Source organism: Anopheles funestus, chromosome 3RL, assembly GCF_943734845.2.
Source record: "Anopheles funestus chromosome 3RL, idAnoFuneDA-416_04, whole genome shotgun sequence".
NCBI lineage: Eukaryota > Metazoa > Arthropoda > Insecta > Diptera > Culicidae > Anopheles > Anopheles funestus.
In genome coordinates, this window is record NC_064599.1 from 43,235,877 (window position 1) to 43,263,864 (window position 27,988).

The 27,988-nt window shown below is 40.2% G+C and overlaps 4 protein-coding genes across 6 annotated transcripts; 2 read left to right on the top strand and 2 right to left on the bottom strand.

Moving 5' to 3' along the window:
• Positions 1 to 3: 3 nt before the first annotated feature.
• On the bottom strand, positions 4 to 6,487 carry LOC125769183 (uncharacterized). Its single transcript, XM_049437743.1, has 5 exons — positions 6,098 to 6,487; positions 4,791 to 5,902; positions 4,648 to 4,707; positions 2,341 to 2,571; positions 4 to 2,274 (listed from the first exon to the last, which is right to left on the bottom strand). Exons 1-5 carry the CDS (start codon positions 6,112 to 6,114, stop codon positions 1,748 to 1,750), a joined length of 1,947 nt encoding a protein of 648 aa, XP_049293700.1. The 5' UTR covers positions 6,115 to 6,487; the 3' UTR covers positions 4 to 1,747.
• A 360-nt stretch (positions 6,488 to 6,847) lies between these two features.
• Positions 6,848 to 25,626, top strand: LOC125769182 (tyrosine-protein phosphatase non-receptor type 61F). 3 transcript variants are annotated; one of them, XM_049437741.1, is made up of 8 exons: positions 6,848 to 8,528; positions 18,151 to 18,324; positions 18,396 to 18,658; positions 18,746 to 18,971; positions 19,040 to 19,186; positions 19,284 to 20,182; positions 20,351 to 20,476; positions 24,468 to 25,626. In XM_049437741.1, the coding sequence occupies exons 1-8, from the start codon at positions 8,352 to 8,354 to the stop codon at positions 24,490 to 24,492; spliced, it is 2,037 nt and encodes a 678-aa protein (XP_049293698.1). In that variant the 5' UTR covers positions 6,848 to 8,351; the 3' UTR covers positions 24,493 to 25,626. The 3 variants fall into 3 exon arrangements, 2 of the variants coding, with proteins under 2 accessions (XP_049293698.1, XP_049293697.1); XM_049437740.1 differs by lacking the exon at positions 24,468 to 25,626 and having other exon boundaries at positions 6,848 to 6,965; positions 7,593 to 8,528; positions 20,351 to 22,921; XR_007419033.1 differs by having other exon boundaries at positions 6,849 to 8,528; positions 20,351 to 23,630.
• A 305-nt stretch (positions 25,627 to 25,931) lies between these two features.
• Positions 25,932 to 26,781, top strand: LOC125769202 (immediate early response 3-interacting protein 1). The gene is made up of 3 exons (XM_049437766.1): positions 25,932 to 26,410; positions 26,488 to 26,589; positions 26,665 to 26,781. Exons 1-3 carry the CDS (start codon positions 26,323 to 26,325, stop codon positions 26,718 to 26,720), a joined length of 246 nt encoding a protein of 81 aa, XP_049293723.1. The 5' UTR covers positions 25,932 to 26,322; the 3' UTR covers positions 26,721 to 26,781.
• Positions 26,629 to 27,453, bottom strand: LOC125769200 (biogenesis of lysosome-related organelles complex 1 subunit 2). Its single transcript, XM_049437764.1, has 2 exons — positions 26,997 to 27,453; positions 26,629 to 26,918 (listed from the first exon to the last, which is right to left on the bottom strand). Exons 1-2 carry the CDS (start codon positions 27,288 to 27,290, stop codon positions 26,790 to 26,792), a joined length of 423 nt encoding a protein of 140 aa, XP_049293721.1. The 5' UTR covers positions 27,291 to 27,453; the 3' UTR covers positions 26,629 to 26,789.
• Between the last annotated feature and the right edge of the window lie 535 nt (positions 27,454 to 27,988).

Here is a 27,988-nt window from a genome sequence, read left to right on the forward strand (position 1 = left end):
ACCTTGCGTTTACATATACGTACACTTTTATTCATATCAAAACTTTTGTTAGACAAAATTGTACACACACCACATTAGTCAAAAATGCAATCTGCTTCTGTCCTCAGTGCGCGTTTGCATCAATTTGATAATAGATGAGCCATACTAAATTAGCTCTGATTAAGTGATGAAAGTAAGCCATTTTCGATTTCTATGAAGGCAACTAAAACAAATGCTGTACGTAAGTAACTAATGCTTGGCTCATACATTATTGTTTCCCCTAAAACAGAAGATGGTAAAGTCAGACCTGCGGGCCAAATTTATTCGACCCGAGAAAAATTTAATGCCTTGCCGTCAGTTCCAGATTTGTTTACTATCTAGCCTTTTTTGTGAACAATTTACCGACCCCAGATTCCTAGCATTATCGACCAATTTACGTATTTTGGCTAGATTTCGGCAAATTAGCAAATTCTAGCGGGTTTTCTAATTTTTGAAGAAATAAGTAATAGCAATACAGCATGTTTTACATAGAGTTCTTTTCATATAATATACATAAGTAAGCATAGGAATGGGGTATAGTTACAAATACCTGGTTATATCTTTTTTATATCTTTTCTCCGCCTTATTTGGCTCAACAAACGTATTAGGTCGCTTGGCCTGCGTTGCCTCATGGCTGGCTATCTGTAACTTTGAGTTACGTAGAGCCGAATAATCAGGGATTCTTATGAGAGATACAATCTCCCAAGACTGTAGCCCAGACCGGACGTGTTGTTACGCAGTACACTATCGACTATGTACTATTTGACCAACCGTTTGCATCGCTGCAACGGCTGCGTATGGCCCTTGATTACGATGTTTCCATGTTTCCTACCATCTTACTATATTCCACTTACTATGTATCTCACTGCAATTAAAACAACGTCTGTTTCAAGTTCTTTATGAATTTCCTATTGCATAAAGTTCACTAGTACATAACTTAAAAACTTCGCCTATAACCTGCACCTACCTACCATCTTCCCAACTTTCAACGATTTTGTGGTGTAAAACTAAAACGTAACTACAAAATGCATTTCTATCTCTCAACATCTGCCGTTTTAAAAAGAAGAGTATATTTCGGAGGATGTTGCTCCGCCACCGGGCATTGTTGTAATTTGTAATGTGCTTTCCTTCCTTTCTTTTATCGCTTTCTCTTCTATAATGTTAAATCATACTTTACTTCTAAAGGCGAGGATTGTTTGTCAAACATTTTATTCCTCGTTTTGTGAGAATTTCTATCTCGGTTAGGAATTATTCCGATTGTTCAATGTTCTTTGTCCATTGGTGTATGCCCGCCTAACGCCTAACATATGCTAACAAAGGCAAACAAAAATGCATTTTGGCAACTAAATTTGTACCCAAAGAGCGTTTTTTAACCCTTCTGTGTCAAAATATGCCATAAAAAATGAGAACACCATTTGGGCATATGTTGTGTTACGTTAGGCGAAGAACCTAACCTTAATGGGATTTACAATATGGACGATCCATAATACTTCTGCTCACTGATGAGTGATTGATTATGTTCCGACGATTGTCAGTCGGCTTGAGGAAAACCATTTGCAACACCCCTAAGGGGAGTTTAGTTCGATAATGGATGAAAATTCAATATCTTGCCCCATTAACTCGTTTTGTTGTTTTTTTTGTTTCTTTTGTACCACTAGCTTTCAAAGCAAAATGATTGCCAATTGTTGTTCAATTTGTTGTTCGATGATGATCATTGCTCGTTGTGCTTCTAATAGCGGTCGTATGACGATGCTCTACCATTGCCGTTGCGACTTCTGCTGCGACTTCGACTGCGCCGGCGACGGTCTCGCTCCCGTTCCCGAATGCGATCGCGATCGCGTTCCCGGTCTCTATCCCTTTCTCGATCGCGATCCCGGTCTCGTTCACGACTCAACGAGCGTCCATTTTTAAGTTCGCGCCCGTTGGCTCTGCGGCCTATCACTGGGCTGCGGCTTGGAGGTGGTGAACGGGAAGCTTTACGCGTTACCGGAATCAATCGACGGCGGTTAACGCTTCCGCTACGTCGCGGGCTGCGCGATATGCTGCGTCGTCCGGGTGACCCTCTGGGACGAATATCCCGTCGAACCAACGAAGTGCGCCGGATAGGCGTTCGTGACCGCGATCGGGAACGCGTGTGTGAACGACGCCTATCCGGCACTGCAGGTCTGCGATTGCGTATGGGAGAACGTGATTTCGATTTGGAACGGGTACGAGATCGTCGTTCCCGTGGATAACGTGACGTCATGTGTCGATTACCTTAAACAACGAGAAAATTACATCAGTATGTGAGTGAATTCAACGCCTTTTTTATTTGAAACGTACCTCTAGATTTGATCTTCATGTTCGCCAATTCGACCAGCTTTGGATTGATCACCTGTTTTGCTTCCTTCAAAACATCTATCAGATCGCGCGCTTTAGACGCATTGTTGGGAGTAAAGAACGTGTACGCTGTACCAGTGTTATTGCACCGTCCCGTGCGCCCAATACGATGTATATAATCTTCCGATGTGGTGGGAAAATCAAAGTTTATGACAAACTTAACATCATCCACATCTGTTGGTTTGTGTAAGAAGGATAAATAGAAAAGGGAGAGAAAAGGCACTTATTAGTTTGCCAGGTGCAATTGGAATAACAAACAGAAACACGCTTAAGCCCTATCGTTATCATAACACAAAACGATTGAACACGAGCGAGACATTAAGTTTCAACTGTTCATTTCAAGGAAGGACTACAGCCGCGTCGATAAAGGATTGTAACTTAGGAAATCGACGCGCGGAATTGTGCAGATGTATGAGCTAACAAGATACTAACAAAAAAAATCAGCCTAGGATAAAACCCGACGAAACAAACATAAATGTTTTACAGAAAATGATTATAAAGTTATAGTTTTGAGGTACGGAGTTTTGAAATGATTGTATGGGGAATCTGTCCCTTGTCTGTTTGTTAAAAAAATTTATCGATCAACCTTGATCAAGTGAACCACGCTGATTGTTCTAATTTTCTCTCAAGCATTCTCTCACTCTTCGTCTGCTGGTGGTGCTCTTATATCCAGGGTGGTAGATTCGTAGCCAGCGCGAGCTGTTACAGCTACATCCACCACCAGGGACGCTGTCACCCTGTCGTTGTATTCGCCGTCATCTGCTTCGTCGCCGCCGCAGGAACTGCGAACGCCAACACCACCACGTTTACCGCCATCATTCCGCCAAGGCGAACAATGGTTGGCAATGTGGATCCAACGCCGGAAAAGACGAGAAGTTTGCTGGTTGGGACGGGATTCCTGACGTGGAGAAATGGCCGCACCATTGGCCTGACTGTCGCCGCTACCACTCACTGCTTGCGTATGTAAAACTTCTTCCAATTTCGATCAGTTCCTTCGGCGGCTGGTTAATGTGAAAGTAACTGTGGTTAAGTTACTCCTTGTTGTACGACGAAACCTTCCTCCAAATCTTATCTATTCCACAAAAGAACGGGAACCATGAGCTAAATGGTGAATGATAAGATGTTCAGTAGCCGTAGCAGCAGAAGAAGGTGCAGGTAACAGGTGAAACAGCAGTAGCAGTAGTGGCAGCAGCAGCGACAGGGCCAACAGCAACAGCGATTACGCCCGGAAAGACCGATCGAGTCCACCGACATTGACCATCATCACGCCGACACAACTCCTCCGAAGCGCAGACACCGCATCAGAGCCGATTGTTTGCCGGGTTTGTCGATCAATCTCTCCCAGGGCTTCCTCTACAGCCGCCGATCCTTTTGAGTCTGCTTGCACGCCTCGTCGACGTGCCCACATATGCCAAGGGCTACACAATCCAGGCATTAGGGCACGTAACGTATTTGGACGAGATGGAACGGAGATGCGATGATGCGCGTACACGCATGCGTATTCTCTGATCGTCCGCTTGATCCGGAAAAACAGAGGTGACACATTCGGCACGATCGCATCCACAAACACCTGCAACGAGCGCAACCGATGTCTGGCACCGTGGTTAAGCATTGGCTTGACTCGCTATCCTTCCCCAACAAAAACCGGCGCCTGTTCTGCTCCCGTGCGCTACGGCCGGGTACGGAACGGCCGTATGCTTCTCTTCAAGGCAGACGTGAGTGTGTGCCTCTGGAAGGATAGAATGGGAGGCCGGGTTTTACTTGTTAGCGCTTCTTCGGGTACTCGGGAATAAAAGTAGCGAATAAGTTGCACAGACATTAAATTGCACTATCGTTAAATGCATGATTTTGTAGGAGAGATGTTGAATAAATTGAAAATGAAAGATGTAATCCATTGAACTCAAAAGCAAATGTTAACTGCTTACAGCACTCAACTTGTACATTTATGAAATTTTTTAAATCGATTGTAAAACGTTGGAACGTTGAATACTATTTAACTAAATGTTTAACATTACCATTCAATTTCCTTGTAGTGCTACATTTAATACTTCAAGATCATGCACTTAAGTCTGCATATGCTTAACGTGACGTTACAATTTCACTTAGGCCATATTCAAAACGATAAAAAGTAAATCGTGACACTTGCGTCATTTTGTTGCCACAACGAATAACATCGTTCTGGTTCATTTACAAACAATGTCCCATTTAGCTCGAGGCTCCCGCCGAAACAGATCAACCCAAGATACTCACCAAGACCACGAGCTGCCACATCAGTGGCAATCAATATCGGCGTCCTGCCGGAACGGAATGCTACAAGAGAGGAGAACAAAAAATGAAAAACAGTTGTTACACCACTGCACCGCTGCATGTACAGAAGGAAGTACGACACATACAGTTCAATGTTGCATCACGTTCGGTTTGTGATTTGTCTCCATGAATACACCGAGCCGGCCAACCATCGCGCTTCACCTTTCGCGTTATATCATCCACGCGCTTCTTTGTCTCGATAAAGATAATCGTTTTGCATTCCTTTTCCGCCATAATTTCGCGCAATAGAATGCTTAATTTCGATTCTTTCTCATACTCCTGGCACACATCGATGATTTGCAGGATGTTATGATTCGCTGCCAGCTTCAAGGATCCGACGTTTATCTGTGCGTAATCCTTCAGATAATCCTTCACAAGCCGGGCGACTATATCTGGCCACGTTGCAGACCACATCAGTGTCTGGCGGTCAGGGCGGATCTGCTCGATAATAGTGCGTATCTGCGGTTCAAATCCCATGTCCAGCATGCGATCGGCTTCATCCAACACCAAGTATGAGCAGCGTCGCAGATTCGTCTGATTACTTGACAGAAAGTCGATTAACCGACCCGGTGTAGCAATTACAATTTCCACTCCGTACTCCAAATCATCCTGCTGCTTTCGCTTCTTCCCACCTCCAAATAGGCAGGTGTTCTTGTACTTTAGCGCACGTCCAAAGTCATCAGCCACTTGTTTGATTTGCTGTGCCAGTTCGCGCGTTGGTGCGAGAATTAGCGCAATTGGTCCGTCACCTCGCCGGAGTCGCGGCTGTTGATCGATGTGTATCAAGGCGGGTATCAGGTAGGATAGCGTTTTACCCGATCCCGTCTTCGCAATACCGACCATGTCTCGTCCAGACAATGCAATCGGCCAACCCTGGGCTTGTATTGGCGTTGGCGAGGTAAACCCAGCATACCGCAACTCGTCAATAATTTCTGCCGGAAAACCAGACTCTTCGAAGGTAAATATGGGATCGGGGATATCATGACCTTTCGTCGTTATTTCCTTCGATCGACGCCACTCGGAAATCTCACGCTCGGAACGCCGGTAGGATGCTTTAGAACGATACGGTTCACGTACGATCGTTTCCAACTTTAGCTGAGACCACTGCACCGGTCTGAGCGTCTGCAGTTTACCGATTTCATACCGATTTCCCACCATTCCACCCCGTCCCCGAGGACTTCTACTGCGACTACGACGCCTATCAGAGCAAATGGGAAATAATGACAATTAATTGACCTGTCCTAACCTTAATGACCTAGCGTGGGATTAGGGTAAAGTTTATGTATTTTGGAAAACTAGGTTTGCGAAATTAGACCAGAAAAGCTGCAAACACCACTGCAAACACACATCCGGGATGGGTCACAAGATGGAAGCAAAGAGACGAGATTTTTACCTTCCATTGCGGCTCATCGTTGTTCCCTGCAAGTGGTAATGTATGTTCTGCTACTTTCGCCGCGAAGGAAGAACTGAATCACACCCTTGATATGATATAGGAACCAATTATACCGATGGATAATCACAAAAATGCAACCCGAAACTAGTGGCTTAATCTGCTTCTACTCTTTTGCTTTCCTTTTCGTTTGACGTTTTACCACAAACCTGCACGGAATGTTGTATACAAGAATAACAAACATGAAGCCAGCAGTTTACACTGCACGGAGTTTATTTCTTTGTACTCAGCAATACGCGCTTCTGTTTTATGAAGAAAAACATTTTCACCGAGCACCGGGCAGACGATGGGCAATAGCTGTGCCTTTCATTTTGCAGCATAATCTCTTTCCATAGCATAAACATATGAAGATAATATAAAAATATAATGTCAAACGTATGTTTTGACAACAGTTGCGATGTCAGTTGTCAGGTGTTCTGTGTTGGCCAGGTCAGGGAATCCCTACAATAATCTAAATATTGTCAAAAAGGAAGAAAACCCTTTTGAGTCATGTTTTTTGGATTTTTTTTTACAAATCTGATATATAGGAATTTCGTGAAATTTTCGTGTGTGCAATAATGGAACATTTATTACTCATTTAATTTAAATGCCATATTTAGTTTATGTTAAATGACACAAGACTCCATTTTCATGACAGCTTTGAAGCTCGTTGTTACGTAGCCTGGTCTTGTTGAAATACCTTGCACGCAGTGGGATTTATTCTAGCTCGCAAAAATCAGAAGAGGTAGAAGCAGCGCAAGCAGAACCAAAAGCAAGAACACGAAAAGAATTCTCTTTGCTGCAGCCGTCACTAGAAAGTGGTGCCTGAAAGGTAAAGGCTAGTTCTGCGACCGGATTCCTCGTTTTTACCTGTGTCCCCATTTAACTTTCATCGCGAAACGCGCACCTTTGTGCGTACGTGTGTGTGTTTTTTTCGTGTCTAGCGGCATCATCACAGTGCAGGCGGCTCGCGGAAACATCAATTTTCCATTTCCACCGATTCGGTTTCCGTGACCATCTCGTGTTTCTCTTCCGCACCGTCTCTGTTCGAGGTTAGAACGGTGTATTAAAAATGGAGTGAGCGTTAGTGCAGAGTGGCATTCCATTTCTTCCCATTTTTGCAAACGCATCGTGTGTTGCGTTTGATGCAGTTGGTGTAAGCTACTCGTGATTTGACCGTGTGGTGGCATGGGTTTGGTCGAGCGAAAGAAAATGTCGGCGAAACATCATCCCATTCATTGACGGCAAAAGGCAACCCGTCTGCCTTTGTGTGTGTGTAAACGTGCGTCACTTCGTTGTTGATCCATGGCATTTGTGTTCCAAAAAATCGAAACAGTTTAGTGATTTGAATGGTTTAACAGCAAACAAATTTGCACCGAAAACGAAAATCCATCGCCCGAGTGATTCTATACAATTTTGCATGTGTTAAGTACCAGTTATTCATCTTTTTTATCTCTAGTCAACGAGAAGAAGAAGTGTTGTGCTTTTGTTATTGTTACATCGCATTGAAACGAGACCAACATGGAGCGGTATGGTAGCTAGCGAAAATTGTACTTCATTGTTGGTCTAGTAACCGCAGAACCGTGCAAACGCGCGCGTGTGTGTGTGTGTGAGTGGGCTGTGAAATCAGTCGGTGGTGGGTTGGCTTTGTGTGACACTGGCCCTTTCAGTTTTCAGATCCCGCTTGTCTCGCGCGACAACGTCGGGGTGTAAGTGGTTGCCAGCTTGCCGTAGTGTTTGTGTGTGCGCTGCCCCCGTAGGGAGCGAGTGTGCTTGAAAGTGGAGAAAGAAATGAGAAAAACAACAACAACGTAAAGCAACGCAGCATACCGTGGAATGCAAAACGTCTCTGCGCTAGCCAGCAACAGCCGTCCGACTTTGCTTAAACTCCGCTACAGGTAGAGGCAAGCAGCAGAACCGAAAGGCATACATAAATACAGGCGACAGCATTTAAATATCCGCCAACCCGTGTGCTGACAACTCACGTTCACGTCCCACTGGTGTAGCTTTTGTTCGCATTCGGTGGAGCAAGCTAAAGGGTAGAAAGGGGCACATTATCGATCGGAAATATTCCCGAAAAAACCAGTGTTCGATTTTGCGACAAAGCAGCTGCTTTAACGGGGCCGAAAGTTACGTTAGACGGGAAAAACCCCGTTGCGTCCGAAGGAAGCGAACGGTATTGTGATAGGTGACAGAACAAGGGCGACGGAAAGCAACGATGAGTACCAACAGCACAACGACCAACGCTGGGAATGATGTTAACAGCGGGGGCGGTGGTGGTGGTGGCGGCGGCGGCCTAGGAGGAGGAGGAGGTGGCAGTGGAAGCAGCGGGAGCAGCATAGAAGTTGAATACAACGAAATCGTATCCCGGCGAGGTTGGCCGATGGTATTCCAGGTAGGTTGGTTGGCTTGCATGTTTGCATCGATGGTTTGTTTCTTTTTCCGTCCGAAAGCGTTTCTCTTCACACCCATTTTTATGTTGTCTCTTTCTCTTTATCTCTTTCTATCTCTCCCTCTGTCTCGTTGCGCTTTTTTTTATAACAGGCATGAATGTGATTACCGAACCAAATGTCCCGCGTATACGTAGGAGCAATTGGTTTGTTCTTTCGGGTTTTTTTTGTAGGGTATGTATGCTGGTTTTGGCTACCCGATCCAACTAAATGGCACCGCAGGTGACGAACGTTCCCCGAAATGGGTGCAAATGAGTTTCCCCGTTGGCTTAGGTCATGCTTGTATTTCGTCTTGTTTTAGGATCAACCGGTACCAGGATACGTTGGAAAGATTCGTTCCGTATGTGCCTTTCCATGAACAGAACAGATCGATCGATGAATGTGGGTTGGACAGAAAATTCACTAGCATTCGTCTTCCGGTTGACAGCGGGGAAACATGGATTACAGAGAATTTTCTTACATTCGAGGAAATTAAGTTTATTTCGAAATTTTGCTTAGCAGCGTCGCAGCGGTTTGTTGCAAGTGTGGTTTCATTACAATCATTTCGCAGAACATGTATGTTATTATTAATTCTTCTCGACAACACAAACATATACTGCTGGATTAGGTTTTTACGTACGCTACTTGTGCTTCAATCGATCGGTTGATCTCAACATAGCTGTGGCAAATTGTTGTAAAACCATTCTTGTAAATGTTATAAAATCCAGAGACAAACTCAACGGGTTTTCACGACCATTTCATCCGGACTGGCCCGCCAGCTTTGGTGTAAAAATATATTTGATAAGCCCGAATTGGCAAGCGTTACCGAGTAGATCGTTACACCGAGAAGATGAATCATATTAGACATTTTCACGTTTTCTAATGACAACAATCAACTGTTTAGTACAGTTTCGATAACTCGCACATATATCAAAATAAGTTTGTATCCAAAAGAGTCCGACAATGACAGAGTCACCGTTCAACGCATAATAGCAACAGTCCAGCCCAGTATGGTTTTCATCGAACCGATTCAGCATATGTAATATGTAATAAAACGCTAGAATTGGTTTTATCCGGTCTCGTAGATTAGTCGATAAACAACAGATACAAAAAAGGGCCCGTCTTGGGTTTGCTGTTGTTTCGTATTACGTGACGCCCTCCGAACCGGATGATTCATTGCCATTTTTACCGTTCGGTGAAGATTTCTGTAACCATCTTCTGGGAATAGATTTTCCGCTGTATTCGAAAGTGTATTGTTTCGTTCATACCATTTTACAACGGAGGAAATTATCTTACTCATGCTATGACTTCAATCAACAGTTTTGTAATTATTTTCTTCTTCAACTGGTTTTATATATCGTAAATTTCTTAGAAAGGTTTGTTAATTGGAGAGCGTTCTAAGATTTTCTAAAATTAGACATATATTTGGTTAAACTAATTTATGCCTGTAACGAAATTAGCTTAAGCTGAATAAGTGTAGTCATTTGCATGTAACATAACAGTTCGTATAAATTGAAATACTTTATAAAATCTGCTTGAACTGAAAAACATGATAGTTATGCATGGTGAATAATGCACCTCAGTCCAAGTTAAAACGACGATGTACACCTGCAAGATAGGTAAAACAAGTTTTTTAACTCTATTCTTGTTGAACACACAATGTATTGCTTTCGAATGTTTAAAGACTATTCTTCTCCTATCCAACTGATAAAGAGTTTTGATTAATATGATCCATATGTTTATGTTACATCATACACTTTATGTAATTTCCATGCGATGGCGTTATCAGCGTAAAGCTAATTCTCCAGAAAAAAGGCACACCCTTACATTGGGTTACCGCTCCCTGTGTTGCTTCCCTGAAGGTAGCCGAGTTTGTTTATCGTTAGTACGCATTTATTATGTTGCTGCGACATGGCATCTGTGATTATTAATGTCTTCCCGGAACCGTTATCAGGAATGGGGTATTACCGCTTGGCGAATGCTAGAATGAACACAACACTCACCTTCTCATTTTCTTCGCACGTGCCTTTTGGTGTAAAAGAATTATTTTTTTCATTTGGGGATTATTACCTACCCGGTAAGCACAATATATGTCCGAATGTAGCAAAACTATCCCGGTGATTGATTAGGAGAAATGATTTCCAAGATATTTGAAAAACAATTCCGCAACCTTCGTCTAAAGTCATTGGTTTATTTTTTTTAAGCAAATTTAACGTAATTCTAAGCCCGCCCATCAATGTACTCTGTACTAGCCCGAACAGAATCGGGCTTTACCCTATCGATTTCTGGAAGAACGGTTTTTGGCGGTTTAAATTTATCTGTTTTTTGCTATTCTTCGCTTATCGCAAAGGGTTTCCGTCTTATTCGTAAACTTTTGGCTGACGTCACAAAACGGAACGTGTCTTCATCGAAGGTTTGTCCGTCATAAATCGATGCAGACGACGGTGTGTCTGGGGCGGCATACTTCAGCCTTTTTCTTCGTTTTGTTTGCGCCGGAATCTAGAGCAGTAACCGCTGCGAGAACAGCAATGAACCTGGCTTTGTGCCGCTGTGCTGTGTGGTTTTTAAATTCTGCTCGCCATTGTTTCTAAGTGTGTGGAGCACGATAGCGGAAAGAATGGGTATCGATCGCGTCCGCCCGGGGGTGGTAGCAGACAGAAACGTAGAAGGCAGTTTGTGTGTATATGTTATATGTTTGGCCTTCATCTGCTCTCACTTTGTCATTGCTTCCACGAACGGGGCTGATCGTTTACAATCTGCTTTTTTGTTCGATGTAAAAATTTTCGATCGTTCCCCGCATCACGTGTGGTTTGCAAATGGTGAAGGGAACGGTACGGTGGGAAGGGAAAGAAGATTAAAGAGACAAATGGTGGACAAATATTTGTGTGTTGCTAGGGATAGACAGTGGCAACAATGACACAGCGAAAGCAGAAAGCGGCTAATGGTGCCTATGGTTCGTTTAAAGATCTTTAACGATCTGTTTTATTGCAGTAATTTTGAAGTAGACTTTCCATGTGCAGCTTGGCGATTGATGAATTAAAACTTTTTTAATTGTACACCTATTTATTGCACTTTGTCATTGTAAGAGTTTCAATTCGATAATTCATTTTTTTCCAGTCAAACAGTTTCTGGGTAAGATTTAGAAAAAACGAATTAAAAAACATATTTATGATTACAAGCTGCGCACCCACCCGAAGGAAAAAATATTTACTTGGCTTATCATAGTACCGCGACCACGATAACAATCCTTGCATATTCTACTTGGTTTGTCTTATATTTATTTGGTAAAACAAAATGATAAATCATGCAATAAACTTGTTGGTGTAAATGGCTGAAGAATGTTTTGGTACTTATTTGATTAGTACGCAGCTCGCTAAATCATATTTGTTTGGCAAAAAAGGGAACCATTTAGGAAATAATTGGTTTTGTCCGGGATGTTATTAGTCGTAGTCTAGGCGCTAAAAATCGACCATTCAAAATCATTTTCAATAAGTTGCGTAAAATTGATTTCAAAACGAAAACGAAATTAAAACGAATGATATGTGGGGATGATAATTGGGTTAAGTATAACAATGTTTTGCGAAAACAATAAAGGTTTGATGAAATTGTTCAATTGTTTGCCAATAAGCAACAAGGCTTCTATCAGATGGTCATTATGAAGCTACATTTTATATGAGAAAACAGTGCATAATTTATTCAAATCAGACAATCGAAAACAACCAATGAAATGAAACTAAGAATTTCACTGAAAAATATTACATTCTTTCCCTCCAACCTATCATTAATCTAACCTTAAAGTATCATTAAACTTTACTTCAAATTAATTACAAAATAACATGTCAAATATTAAGCAATATAGCCAGGTCGTTCTTTCATAAAATAAAAAAAAAAAGTCTAATATTACATATGATCATACTAACAATTTCCTCTTTTACTTACCTTGACTCTCCCAACTACCGTGCTTTACACTGCACAAGATCCCTCCTATTTGCGTTCGAATGTGTGTGTGTGTTTTTTTTCCTTGCCGGCATGTGTAAGACGATGTTCCCTGAAGCGCACAATTTCGAGGAAATAATTAAATTAGCAAGCAGAAGAAAGAAACAAAACGCAAAAATTGACTCACGCAGAGCAGAGCGATTCACGAGCGAGAACTGTGCAGAGCTGGTCGGTTCTTTTTTTTCCTTTGGTCCGGCCCGAGCTAGTAAGCTTGAGTTCCGTCAAAGTGGCCACAAAACTCACCTCGCCTTTTGGGAAGAATGTTTCCACTCCTGTGGTATGATCGATGTCTAATGACCGTTGTTCGGTGGGAGAAACGCAGAATGAAACAGCAAACGGTCGGGAAATGGAAGGACGTTCCCCTTGCTGGTGGAAGGTTGACGTTCGGATGTCATCGACACACATAACATGACGTCGGTGTTCGGTCGTGTATTTGGTATGGATACTGTTACAGAATAGCACATTTTTTCCCCCGCTGTATCTACGTTTGCGATGAGCAATTTTCAACTTTGTTTACGTAATATATCAAGTGCGTTAACAGCACATTCGCTCTGGGTTTAACTTTGTGCGAAACAGCACCGCATCACCTCGTTGGTTGTAGAATTGGGCCAAAAAAAAGTGTGTGCGGTTTTGCAGCGAAACATATTGGAAGTCGAATCGTACAACATTTCTGCGAATTCTATCCACCCGCGCCGAGTATTTGGCTTCTGCTGCAGGCCACTCGTCATTATTAGCATTGTCGTATTTGTTGATTATTTCCAAGAAATGTAAGAAAATGAATTGTTCCGTTTGTCCTATTCATATTTTCACATACACGCGATCTTATCGTGAGGGAAAAGATTACGTATGCACTGAAGGATGGATTGTGATTCCGTCAACGTGTTTCACCTGTACGCTGTCCTCTGGTATCTTTTGTACATGATTCAATCACACGCTGACTAGTGGACGGGGGCGAATCAGTAAACCCCCTCATGTTTGTAATGCGCGTCGCTAAAGCGCTGTCACCCCCGGGATGACAAAACGAGTATTTTCACAATTTAAGAAGAAGAAAGTTTTGCACGCTTTGATCCCCGGAAGGCTTTTGTGAGTAAGCACTGTTTTCGCTAAAATTATCGTGTGATGATTTTCCTCGGAAAAAAGATAAAAGACAATTTTTTTATCTGCTGCACTGTAAAGTTATTTAAATCATTTACTTCCCACTTTTATTGCGGGTGATGACTACATACCACCGAACATAGATGTTTGATCAATAGGGCTCCTTAAGGGTGGGTTAGAATTTAACCCAAAGGCAACCATTTCCCCAAAGATTAAATATCTGGTGTACGTGGAAAAAAAACACGTCCAGGAAGCCAGTGTGGCAGGTGGGCACGGCATCCAGTAGTAGCTTGTTATGCCAAAAAAACATTGCTCTTTAATTTCAGGTTTCAGTTCGGTGCATCGCATCCGCTACAAACAGACATCCATTAAGTTGCGGATCGTGTGGGTAAAATCCGGTCCACCTACGTGCTTTGGAATTGTCCTCAGGAGACAAAATTTTCTATCATTGATTCATCTTTCATTATACGTGAAACCAAAAATGTGTATAAATTTGACGATTGCATATTTCACTTGTTTTTTTTTCTGCTTATTACAAACTAACGGGATTTTGATATTCGGTCCTGTCGTGTAGAATTGCGCACTGTTTTTCAAATCCACCACCGGGCTAGAGATGAGAATACTCACTCTTTTCAGAGAGTTGAAACAAAATGAAATAGTGGTTATAAGGATTTGAAACTTTTACTCACTCTTTTTAGAGTCATAAAAATATTAATCTAAACTAATCCTTTAATTACTCCTTAGAGTTTTTACTTACTCACTCTCTCTGTCGACTAATGACTCACTCTTTTGCATTTCAACTCACGCAATAAGAGTGAGTAAGTGTTTTGTTATTCTTTGTGGGTTTAGAACACTCAATAGAAGTAAGTGTTTTGTTAATGTTTTTGGATTAAAAAGACCGCATTTGATTAAATTTAATTTTTAATTTCACTTTATTTTTTTATTTTTTTTTTATTTTATTTAATTTGAGTGAGTACAAGCGTAATCTAATCGCATCCGGACCGTCCCCCGTAGCAAGGACTGCCTATGTCGCTACGTGGTAAAATAAGCCTTGATACGACCGGCCCGTTCTTAGTAGCACAAAAAAAACATGGTAACGTGGTAAAAAGTGTTCGCTACGACATATAAACGATGTTTTAAAGGAATTTCGAGTTACGCGAATATTCGAGATACGCGGAATTCTCTCATTAACTCATTAACGGCGTATCTCGAATAATGACAGTACTGCATCTCAGGGACTAGCTGTACATTAACTAACAGAATGTTTGATTATGGTGTTTTTGGTTAAAAAAAATTGGTTTTAAGGCAATACGAATGTTATTAATAATTACAGCTACTCCACGACATACACCATTATAGCGGACCGAAAATCTCCGCAAGTTTTCACGCATCTCGAAGTACCTCATGTTCGAAGTATGTCGAATCGCGGTGTAATTTCGTGAACTTCCTTATCCTTCTATAAAAGGTATCGTGTATCTCGGGGACTACCTGTATTTATTTTATTACGGTTTAAAGTTTTAAACTTGCCGTACGAAATTTAATGTACGCTTTTATCATATAACATACATTTTAGTTTAGTTTGCTAGTTTGCTGTAATCCTGGCCGATACCATTGCCTAGCATGCTGATATTGAAAATATCATAATATTTACTCTTTCTCAATTGTAATTATTTCTCGAGTTGTGAACATTTATAGCAGTAGTGAAATATCAGTTAAAAAGCATTGAAAAATGTGAAATTTAATTTAACATTTTCCTTTCCACCCGCTTTCCGTAACGTGATAGAAATAGAAGACGTGAAACTAATTTCCTATCAAGCAAGATGAAACTTTTCCCAATACATTATCCATCAATTATCACCTGGTGTGCATGGTTTTGATAGTGATATGCGCATTAAACATAGCTACATTTGTAGGACACCAACGAAGCGTGCTTAACGAACGAAATAATTAAACTGCATTCTTTCCCAATCGTTTTCATGCAAGCCGTCACGATCACCGTACGATCGCGATCGTTTGCCGCTTGTGGTTTGGTTAGTTATCGGAAGCCATTTCCGAAAAGCGAACGGAAGTGTGCGAATCGGAATTCAGACGCACCTGTTGCGGGTTGCATAGTTTTGTTTGTTTGTTTTCGTAAGCTATCGCTTATTACGTTTTTTTAAATCTTTTATTCAATTTAACTAGGTCCTCCACAGTAGGTCACGGTGTAGAAGATTGAGGCTTAACTGGTTGTCGATTTTGCACACACTACCGTTAGTTTCGTGTGAAGCGAAAGGAAGAAGCGACATTTTTCATTATGCTGAACAGGCAATTGTCCTCGTAGTTGGCCCGCGAAATCCCACGTTTGCGGAAGTTTGGTTTCAAGTTGCACGCATATATGTAGGCATGACGATTTCGCTTGCAGTGCAACTATTGCAATTTGATTATTTTTTTATGTACGTTGCGTTTCCTAAAGGAAGTCGAAAGCCACAATTCCGATCATTAGTCGTGGTGCGATTAAGTTGGCAATGACACACTATTCGTTAGTGTCAAAAATGTGAAGGAAGCGTCAGATTCAGAAATTGCCTCTGAGTTATTTGCTGCAGAGCTTATAAGCAGAAAAACAGCAGGACACTGAATATGGATGAGATGAGTTTCTTGCCGTGAAAAAGTCCAAGGTTTTCCGTGCAATCTCTTTTACACAAAAGGAAACAAAGTGATGATTTATTAGTTAATTTGACCCGTAGATGATTAGTGATTGAATTTAGTCTCCAATTAATATTTACTATTAATAATAGTTTTGAGACTGTTGCTTTGGGTTAGATGGAACATTACAAAATATGATTATAATTGTCGAATGTTTCAATCGTCTCACATTTGAATCGAATTCACGCATTACAATTTAAAATCCACAGAAATCAATCAAAGAACAGGCAGGCTAAAACTTTTTTAAACCGTTGTGGAGTCAAAATGAAATGATCTACAATGTAAAATCACAGATGTACAATATAGAATGTTTGTTAGATAACATTTAACTCCAATCATTGCACAGTGGACTTTTTGGCTGTTCATACAAAAACCTAGCCTATAACCCTACTTTTCGTCGATCTATGTTTTTGATAGTTTTGTTGTTGTTTTTTGATGGAAACCCCTCGAATACATGTAACGCTGCGTACAGGAACCCTTTTTTATGTTTATCATTTGAACTTTGGTCAACCGATCAGGCGGAAAATTTGTCTAATTAACTAATAAAGTATCGTTCAACCGTTTGAAATTGTTAATAATGTACATTTGACATCATATACCAGGAATGTCTATGTTAGGGTACGGTTGATGTATGTGAATAGCAAATAAGGAATTAATAAAAAAATAGATCGCTCTAATTAAGAGCAATAGCACCAAGTGCGGTTCGGTTTAAAGATGAAATGTTTGCCACACTCAAGACTTGTGTGTGACTTGACTTTTGTGTAAAATTTAATAAAGGTTTTTCGACAGTACGCAAAATAGTACATGAGCAAACTCATTAAAATTTTATTCGTAATGTATAATTGAAACAGTTCACTGTTAGATGTTTCTAAATTTCAAATGTCACAGTTTTTTTACGGTTATGTAGCACTTGTTACTAATATTTTACACCTAATACCTTTTCAACATAGTTTTGTAACTCGTTTTAAATACTGTTAAGGTGATTGAATTTTACGGTGTTGCAGCTCGGAAACCTGACCGAAGTTTTCGACTCTCCGTTGAAATACGTAGAAATAGTTAGCAGCAAACCGCAACAGCAGGGATGCCAATTGGTTCTGATGGATGAAGTTTGACATTTTTGCACCTCTTACAATTTCCTCGCATTCCTCCATACCGCGGCCCGTTAACAATCGCGGCAAAACTTTGCTATGAATCGGAGTAAAACTAAACTAATTAACTAGCGCCACGTTGTGAAATTCTTTTTCAACAGAAATGCAGAAAATAATAACATTTGTATCATGTGCCCGTGTTGTTGATGGAGGTTGAGGGGTTATCTGTACAGTGATTTAACTACCATTTTGCAGTAAAATTTGTTAGATTTGTTTAGCAAATGCTGTTGCGACACAATTATTGTTTTTAATAAACCTCCAAACCGGAAGGTAATCGTTGAATGTTAATTGCGAATAAATTATACTCCTCATTCTGTTAAAGAATAGGTTTGCATTTGGTTCAAATTTTAACAAAAAATATTAGACGGTGGTAACAAAATACGAAGATGAGATGTTTTCAATATTTAGCTCATAATCTACTGTCCAAATGTATTGAGTTTGGCGTGTGTTGGTACACTACCACGGCAATCTTTGTTGGTAATTTTATTTCTGGAAAAAACCGTTCTTTCACTCTACGCTGATATCGATCTATCAGTCAATCAATTTTTGTCTATTCACGGAAGAACCATTCTTGCCGTTCATTCTCGATAAAAACTTTAAAATTTATGTTGAGAAGAAGTTATTTTACACACACTGAGAAACGTTTCATCATTCCTAATCTTTGCAGGATATTCGCGAGAGAAGCGATATTCAGGCGCGGGCGAAAAAGTTTTCCACCGACGAATCGAAAAAGTTAGACAACCGGCGACTGAATCGATATCGGGATGTACTACCGTACGATCACTCCCGAGTAGCCCTGAAACGTGGCGACGGTGACTACATCAATGCGAACCTGGTGAAGGTAGGCAGCACAATGATCCGGAGCCTGGTTATAGCTTTGTTAAATCAATGTTTTTTTTTATTTCGCCACAGATGGAACGAGCTGGTCGGAAGTACATTCTTTGCCAGGGACCGCTTCCACTTACGGTAGGCCACTTTTGGGTGATGGTGTGGGAACATGATTCACGCGCCATTCTAATGTTAAATAAGTTGATCGAACAAACGACCGTCAAATGTCACCAGTACTGGCCAGCAAAGATTGGCGAGCAGCACCGGCTCGAGCTGACCGATGTTCAGCTTTCGGTAGTACATCTGAAGTGTGTGGAGTATAAAAACTTCTGCAAAAGAACTTTCAGGTAATTGTTTGATTTGTAACATTGAACAGCTAATGATTACGTAACGTTTGTGATATGTTGCTAACTGTTAATCCCTTTTATACACAGACTGACGGACCTGGAGACAGGCAAAAGCCGCGAAGTGATACAATTTCACTACACGACTTGGCCGGATTTTGGTATCCCCAGCTCTCCGGTAGCATTTTTGCAATTTTTGAAGGAAGTACGCGACTCCGGAGCGCTTGATCGTGACGTTGGCCCACCGATAATTCACTGCAGCGCCGGTATCGGTCGTTCCGGAACGTTTTGTTTGGTGGATTGCTGTCTCGTGCTGGTAGGATGATATGTTTTCACAGTTAAAATTGTATCTGCTAATGTTTTCAACTCTTTTTGTTCATTCAGGTTGATAAGGAGGGAGAGGATCGGGTTTCTGTTCAGGATGTGCTGCTAGAGTTGCGACAGTATCGAATGGGTCTAATTCAAACCCCGGATCAGCTGTACTTCTCGTACCAGGCCATCATCGAAGGAATGAAGCGTATGAACAACTCCGTAAGTTGAATAGCCAATGCTGCTAATATTTTAAGATATTCTTTCAAGGTGCATTGCAATACTGAAATATAATGGTTCGTACCTTTCTGTCCCACAGTCGTTCGAGGAGTTTGAAGAGCTGTCCGTTGTGTCCTCATCCAGTCAGCAGAACAGTGACCAGGAAGATAACGAGGATACGCCACCACCTTTACCGCCCCCTCGTACACATTCGCTCACGGCCAAGCCATTACCGGTCATTCCAACCAGCGAGAGCGTGCACGAGGATTTCCTTCTCGGTAGCAGTAATGGTGGAGACCGCGATAAGGTGAACAATCTAGTAAATCTGGAAAAGAGCAAGCAATTTGAGATGAGTGACGAAAACCATCACCACCATCATCACAACAATCATCATCATAAGCGAAATGACAGCAACAACCACAATAACCATCATCACCATTCGTACAGTAATCGGCCATTGCCGCCAATAGTGCGGGATAGCGCACTGTACAAAGTGAATGAACATGATAGTGATGGCGGTGGTGGAAACGGGGATGGTAGCAGTGGCAGTGACGCCAGCGATTCCAACGCGATGAGCAGCGAAGATGAACTGATCGAGGAGAATGATAGCGATATTGGTGAAGAAGATTACGATGAAGAAGAGCTGGAGGAGAAGAACCGCGGCGCCATAGGCCGAGACGTTCCGTCCGATAACAGTGATAACATTAAAAGCTCTTTGCTGGATGAAAGCAGCAGCACGACAACAGCGACAACAACGACGACCAGCACCACCTCCAGTAGTGGTGGTACATCGACGGGCATATCCACCTCGACGTCGGTATCTACCACGTCGTCCACCACGGCTAGTGCGATTGGATCGAACAATTCCACGTTAGAGTCGAAACGAGGCGACTCAAAATCAAACGATCAAGTGTTTAACGCTAACTCGAGCCTACCACCGCTACCGAATGGGGCACTGGATGATGGCGAGGACGCGATCTCCAGCCCGGAGCGCGAATTGTAAGTAAAAAAAAAAGTGCTATTAAAAAATATTTTACACATATCCTCAACATTCTACTAGTAAAGCTAAGGGCATCTAACACCAATGTTGGGAAAAAGATTCCTACGTCGTTGAATACTTAAGCACAATTAAGTTATTTCATTTTTCGTTTTCAAATCCTTCTATAGATCACCGAGCGCCGAACTGCGACGTCGGAAGCGTATCGAGCGTCAATCAGCCATGGAGGAGAAAATACGCGAGATCAAACGCAAGCGGAAAGAGGTGGAAAGCAAGGGATCACCGAAAAAGCGCAGGTTATTACTGTTTTCCATTGCAGCCGGTGTTTGTTTCAGCGTTCTGTGCGTATATCTTTACACCAAACAAATGTAATTCAATGTTTACCGGTGTCGAGAAGATGCATCAATGCCGTAGTCAGAATGTTGACATAGAAAGCACAGAAAAATCGAAAAAGGATGAAAAGAAACAAAGAAACAGGGAGGAAACGGAGACAGTAACGATTTGGTTGGTGGAAGCAACTGAAACGTGTATTAGGCCAAGGAAAAATCATTCCTACATATAGGCAGAAGTAATCAAAATGTCTTATTAAGCTGATCCCCTAAGCATAACTAACAAACATGTCGATGATATGAGCAGTTCGTCTATACATATGTACGTACGATCGCTCGTATTATTGTGGTTCACAACACAGCGTAACGAACGGTGATGATTTTATAGTGTCGTTTTACAGTTGTTTCGATGTATCGAATTTCTGAATCGAAATGCGGTTTAAAGAATTTACATTTTGTGGATAACCTGCGACGTGAAGTTAGCTTTTCCTCATAATGTTTTTTTCTTTTTAATTTTTCCCACTCTACAGCCTGCTGTGGAAAGATTTGATAAATTTATTAGGGACAGCTTCTAAAATCAGGAACGTTAGAGAAAAAGATAAAGTTCAACAGATCAACTCACTAACACCACGACATATTCCAACGTATTGCAATTCGAAACACGCATCCTCATGATCGTTGATGCGTTTAATCTAATTCTATACCGAGTAAGGAATGCAATGGTATGTTCGAGATGCTTTCACCTTATTTATTCACATGCATCTTCAGGGTACCAATTTTTTACGTACGTTGCTGCTATGTGAGGCAAGAATCTCAATTTGGAAAAACAATGCTCCACCGTTCGATAATCGTTGGTGTGAGAATTAGTTCAAAAGAAAGAAGTTAATTTTGTTACCTTCGGCTAGTGCAACGCATGTGGAGGATTGTCTTTGTTGTAACAAATTGGAATCCATTCTGCTAGCGGCATGAAGGAAATAGAAAAAAAATATTGTAAATGCTAATGTGTTAAGATAGTGTTTTAGTATGTTATTTTTTCCCTTCTTAGTATAATTTTCCATCTACACCACGTACACTGCATACATTTCATCCTTGCAGACCTAACTACTGTTCCGATTTACACACCTAGGCATTTTAATTAAATCATATAGATTGTTTTTAAACAGTAGGCAAACAGATTTTCGATAGGTTATGCCCGGCAAAAAACACGAACTGTCGACAACGATGAATCGAACTTTTGAAAAACACGCGTCGGATCGTTTCATTCGTTCTGAGTAATTGATAATAGCACATTTAATCCTGCATGATTTGTACAGGATTGATCCTTACGTTGTTATGGTGCAAAAACGAACTAGACAGGATAGAAACCCCAGCGAGATATTGTTTAGCACTTACTTTTATACCACCATTTTTGTGGCCGTAAAAAGTGTTCAACCTTTGTCTTAATCGTTCTGTTTCGAGATAGAATGTTTGCCTGCATGGAAAAAAGAGAAAGGGTTTGTGCATCAAATTAATTTTAATAATTAAAACAACGAGCAAGTTTAAACCGATATACCACAATGAAAATTTATCGCAATTACAAGATTTATGTTTGTGTGCTAAGTTTCCCTTTTGTTGAACACTTATATGAAGATATATAAAACAAGCAAGGAATGCCACAGAATTAGAATCATTTTTGTTTCTGATTAACTCTATCGAAAGGATGAAGATATAATGGTCTGTCCGAAGCAAAGATAAATATGTTTTCTAACCAATGCAAGAAACGTGGATTCTGAATATTTCTAAATTACACTGAAAAAATTGTACCGCTAACAAGCGAGTGTTGTGAATGTAATCATTCTATGCACAGCTCTGTAGGGGAAAATTAACCACACGTATAAAATTTAGGAGTATGGAACATTGTGACAAAAATAACAACAATGAAACAGATTATGCAACACTACAGAAAAAGTTGTGAGCTCAGATTTGAGATACGAGTATGATGTGAGTGAACGAAAGATCGAGTATATATAATTATACATTATTATATATATATATGGTCCATGTTTTTTCTAGATATATTATATTGAATAGTTTATTTTTTATCCCTTTTCCTTTTCTATCGACCCCTATCTTTTAACAGTAGCAGAAAAAATGTAGAAATGTTTTATAAAACCAGCGACACGTATAAAACCAGAGGCACGATAAGAATGAGAAATCTATGGTGAGAATAATATGATAAAATATTTAGAATTGTGAACAAAACCAAGTAAAGAGAATAACATTGAAACTGGAAGTAAAACGGAAAGATTACGAGAAGAACGAAACATAGAGACGAAGGACAAACACATATATTAGGCAGTATACAGTAGATACGTGTCTATTATTTTTGTTTAATCTAGAAGAAAAATTGTATAAAAAACATATATGGTGTAATGGTTGCATAGTTGTTATATTATATGCTTTGGGAGAAAGAAAGCTGCTTTTATTGTTCGGTACCTATGACCATTACCGCTAGGAATTGCATTTTTACGTTTTATTGTTGGTTCAAGAACAAAGATACATGGAAGACATACTCTTTACCATTAACATGGTAAAGGATAAAATGCTTAGGATGCCCTGAAGAGCAAACCAAGGAGAAGCGAAAAGTAAGAACATATTTTAATCCAAGCATTAGTTTGGTCGCTCTCTTATTCATGTTTTATGTTTCTTCTTTTTCGTTTTAGAATACCAACGCTCGAAATAACAATGCGAAAGAAGCGATCGATTAGTGTGTTAGCGTAGTGCGTATGGTTGATCATAAATGCTAAAACGTCTTTTGTACCGGATTGCTGCTTCACTGATTGAATAATGTTGATCAACAAATAATGTTGATTTGAGCAACATTTATCACAAAAAACACAGTTGCAATGGGTAGCTTTTATCATTTAACTACGCTTTGCTTAAATGCTGAACAGAGGTTAGCATTGCATCGGACCTTCGCTAAGCGTGCGTGAATGCTGGCAACTGGCTGCACTAATGGACGATGAGAAGACGGCTTTTGCTTTTTTCCTGCAGCATTTTGCTTGTTCAACCGCATTGTGAACGCGCATTGGAAGAGACAAGGCATTGTGCGACGGGAACATAGCAGCCTCTGTGAATTATGGTGAGTGGAGATACGTTTTCCAATTGAGTCAGCCGACACACCCACAAGAACACATAAACAGAAAACAGAAAACATTAAAGAACCTAACAAAATGCACGCTAGTTAAATGATTGGCGATCGTTTACAAATATGATAAGATGTTAATTATATAGGGCAAACACATACAGGTTTTTATCCTGCTCCAGAAGCTTTTGGAAATAACCTGATACTATATAAAATACGACATAAAACAGCCTTGCGATAACAGCGAATTTTGGTTGAATTGAAACATGTTGTTAAATGAAACAAACCCCACACGATCAGCTGTTCTCTACTGCTACAACTGAGTAATTTAGTTTGATGCACAGAATAAGTTCTTTCTTCACATAGTCAGTTTTCTAGGGCCAGACCAGGCGAAATCAGTGTTAGGCGCCTAAGCAATACCGGTAGACTAATGTTTTGTAGAATTGTGATAGTTTTTTTTTTGTGTTGTAATTTAATATGTACATTTTATTAATTCCTTTGATGTTGTTGTTATGGCTGTTGCTGATTTAGTTCAAAACTTGAAGTTATCGTTACAAGTATGTTATGTTTTACGTGCAAGTTTATTGTTACATATACCATAAGCTGGTACCCTTTAACGGATACATTTCGGCGTATTGATTGCAAACTCTCATCAAACAAACAAAGAAAAGATACATGCACAGAACAGGAACATAATTATAGCATGCTATTATCAATATTGTTTATTTAGATCTTTTTTTAGGAAAATATGTTACTTTTCGAAGAGATTTCGATTGTTCGTCTCGTTCCACTTCTCACTCACTCTCACTCTCTTTCTCTCTATCTCCATTGCAGGAAACAAAAAGAAACAGAGAAATGATATTTGGAAATTCCCTGGAGGGTATACTTTATATGTCACATTTAGAGTGATTATTTGTTGTACCCGACATAACACAGCGGCACCACTAGGATTCCGCGGATAATTTTCCTCAAAAAACACATTACTCTAGACACTTTCTTCAATTACGTCGCAACGGCCGAGGAATTCTGTGGCAGTAAGGTTAACACATTTGTTGCGTCGATCAATCGATCGATGAAATGCATTAAACTATTGAACATAGCCACGTACACATACCCACACATCTGTATACATACGAAAGCATACTATGGAACGACGGGTGCACACCGAAGGCAAAAGACTGCTTTTAGCTACGGTAAAGTAGAATTAATCAGGTTTTTGGGGAACTATAACTACAAGAATGAACAGTTAATAGATCTTATGGTAATGGAGGTTCCATGAACAGAAATGTCAATTTTTTGCAATATTAAGAATAGTGCGCAAACATACATAATGTTTATAATTTTTGACAATCTAAACAACTTTTGCAAGTACTTGGTGGTGGTGTAAGTGGTAACGGCGCCGGACTTTAGCACGATAGGACCGGTGTCAAATTCCATCCGCACCGTACCTCCTGTTACTGCAAAAAGCAAGAGAACCTAATCTGGTTCAACTACAAACTTATCCCAAAATTGAATTGTATCATGTGTGTGTTGTGTTTCACATTTCAACAAAACAATAAGTTGAAATTAATTTACTGTTAATGCGATAGTTACTATTTTCCCATTTTTGATGACGTTTGTTAAATGAGGTCTGCTTTAGCACACCCGATGTGCTGATACTGCGTTATATCAATCAATTCATTATATTTGTTCACATTTTCACACTCACTGTTAAATGATTTGAATTTTGTAACTATCATGGTTGAGTTGTGGGTTATTTGCGGGTATATATATTCGATAGCATTTAAGACTAGTGCTATAACCATTGCCAAAATGTAACAACATGCCGGAGTTCAAACATGAAAAGCAAATTATAATCAGCTAAACGGAATTATATCTCCCGTGGGTAGGTATGGTTACATTAGAGATCAACATGATTCGCCAAGAAAGCCGTGAAGGTAATGTTTATAGCAGACACGTTAACATTTATAATAAAACTATTGCTCATAACTAGTGTTTAGAGTTGTTTATTGTTATGATATTCATGTTATCTGGCTGTTGAGGCTGTTATGTTGAGTGGCTTAATAACTTTTCCAAGTTGGCTCAGAAGCTTTCATCCTACGGACAAAATAGCTGAATTTCATTCGGTTTTAACACGCCGCCTCCGTTACTCTTACTATTAGGAGTATTAGGGCATGCTAAAACCGAGAGCAATTGAGCTATTTAGCCCGCGAGGCAAAGGTTAGTTAAATAGGTTTTTTATGGCTTAAGTCGGTGTTGTCAAACTCATCGTGGTTTGCAAGCTGGTTTCTTGCAGACCGCTGCAGCACACGCATGGTTTTGATTGTATGATGTGATATTATGATATAATCGCTATTTCTTCCGATTCCTTTTTAAAATGTCCCGTGTATGGTATATTTGCCGTAAATATTATCCGCATCATGTAGGTCAGTCCGAAGTATGGATCGTTCAAATAACGATCGTCTCATTCAGTTGATTTGTTTTGTAATAGCAACCGATGTCATTTTAGATAACGTTTACAGTGCTGAATTTAGAGCTTATGTATCCCGATGACGTTTACGCAAACTGTCAACACAGATCAAAACATATCGCCTGGCGAATCGAGTTGGGTCAACTTAGTGAGTTGAATTTTGCATTTACTTACGATCAGTAGATTGTTGGGTTAAATTTTTATACTTAAGAGACAACCATGTTCACCTTGTGGTCATTGGTAGAAGCTTCATTACTTTTCCTGAACGCTGTATGTGTTTTAAGCGAGGAGAGATTCCTGTCCAAATGTATGTTAACAACAAGCAGCCGTGCGTAGGTTTAACAGTTTGGACACAGAAATTGTGACGGTATTTGTCTTTCCCAGATGGATGGGGTATGTCAGCGCAAGTGCAAGGATTCGGAGAACCCACGTCAACCAAAGCACAGATATTGTTGCTCGTCCGGTCCATACGAACCGTAGCCAAAAGTGAGTATTTATTCGAGTCCAGTTTGACTAACATACGTGTAATGTATTTACGTACTTGTTCGTCTTTATTTACAGTTCCTTTAATATTCCTTAACATAATAGCAATAATGTTTAAATTAATTCTTGGCTGACGACCACGCGCCGTTCAACTTTGTGTATTGCTGTATGAATAAATATATCATCTAACGCGGATTCTGTTTTTACTGTTTTGTCTTTAGTGACTTGAATTTGTTCTCTAAACGAATAGAGTACGAATCCAGTTGATAGGCAGCTGCTTCAAGCTTGTCCACCGTTGTTTCAATGTCGTCGATCCTTTGCAACAGCGGTTTCTGCAGCGACACAGGAAAGAAACGTTACGATACTCGGTCTGTTATACGATGCCGAAACAATACTATACGGTTACGTACCAGTTCCTCATACTTTTGATTCAGTTCTGTGTTTTTCGCTGCAATCGACTGCGACATTTGTCGCATATCCGTAACCTTCCTCATCATTGCGCGATTCATGTTTTCGATTAGCTTGTAATCATCCACCGTGGAAACTAGTTCGTGCGTAATGTATTCCCCTGTCTTCTGGAACATTTTCGTTGCTAATCGCGAAAGATTCGGATCGTGGGCGTCGAACGGTTCGAAGCTAGAGGTTGACGTTGAGAGGGTGGGCCCTTTCCGGGGTGAATCTGTTACACCGTACTCGTCCTCCATGGTATTGGGGTTGAATTCACACAGCCCGGGGAGGATTTATTGAATTTGTATCTTCAGCACGATGCACACCTCAAGCTAAACCAAACTCGCAAGAGATCTGTAATTGTTTAGTTGAGCGAAGTGTTTTGTTGTTGTTTACGTTTGATGTTTGCAGTGTCAGCTAGGGTCAAAACGTTTGACAGTTTCATAAACTTTTTTATAAATATTCTGAAAATTAAACTAAATACTTTTTTACTGTTACTTCAAACTCACAAATTACCCCAAATATTGTGTTTTAAATAAAACACCTAGCTTAATATTATATTTTGCAAAATGATCTAAAATGTAACATATATAAAAATTGAAATTAGTTTTAAATATTTTAATAAAAGCGCTAATAATTTTTACCATGAACATTAACGTGTTGACAAAATGTTTAGCAGAGTGTTCTTCAGAAAAAAGTTAAACTTAAAATTATGAATCTAAAGAATCATGAAACAGAAATTGCGCCATTGCACTGTCAGCTGTCACTGAATGTGATCTAAAATGTTGTAAATTTGTAATGTACTGCTTTCTGCAATGTAAATCGCAACAAAACGGTTCTTATTGCATTTTGTAATTTACATTTGCAGCTCAATAGCTACTTACATCAAGTAAGTAGTACTAATACATTTAGTACAAGTACTAAATCAATTACAAATAATGTGATATAACATATT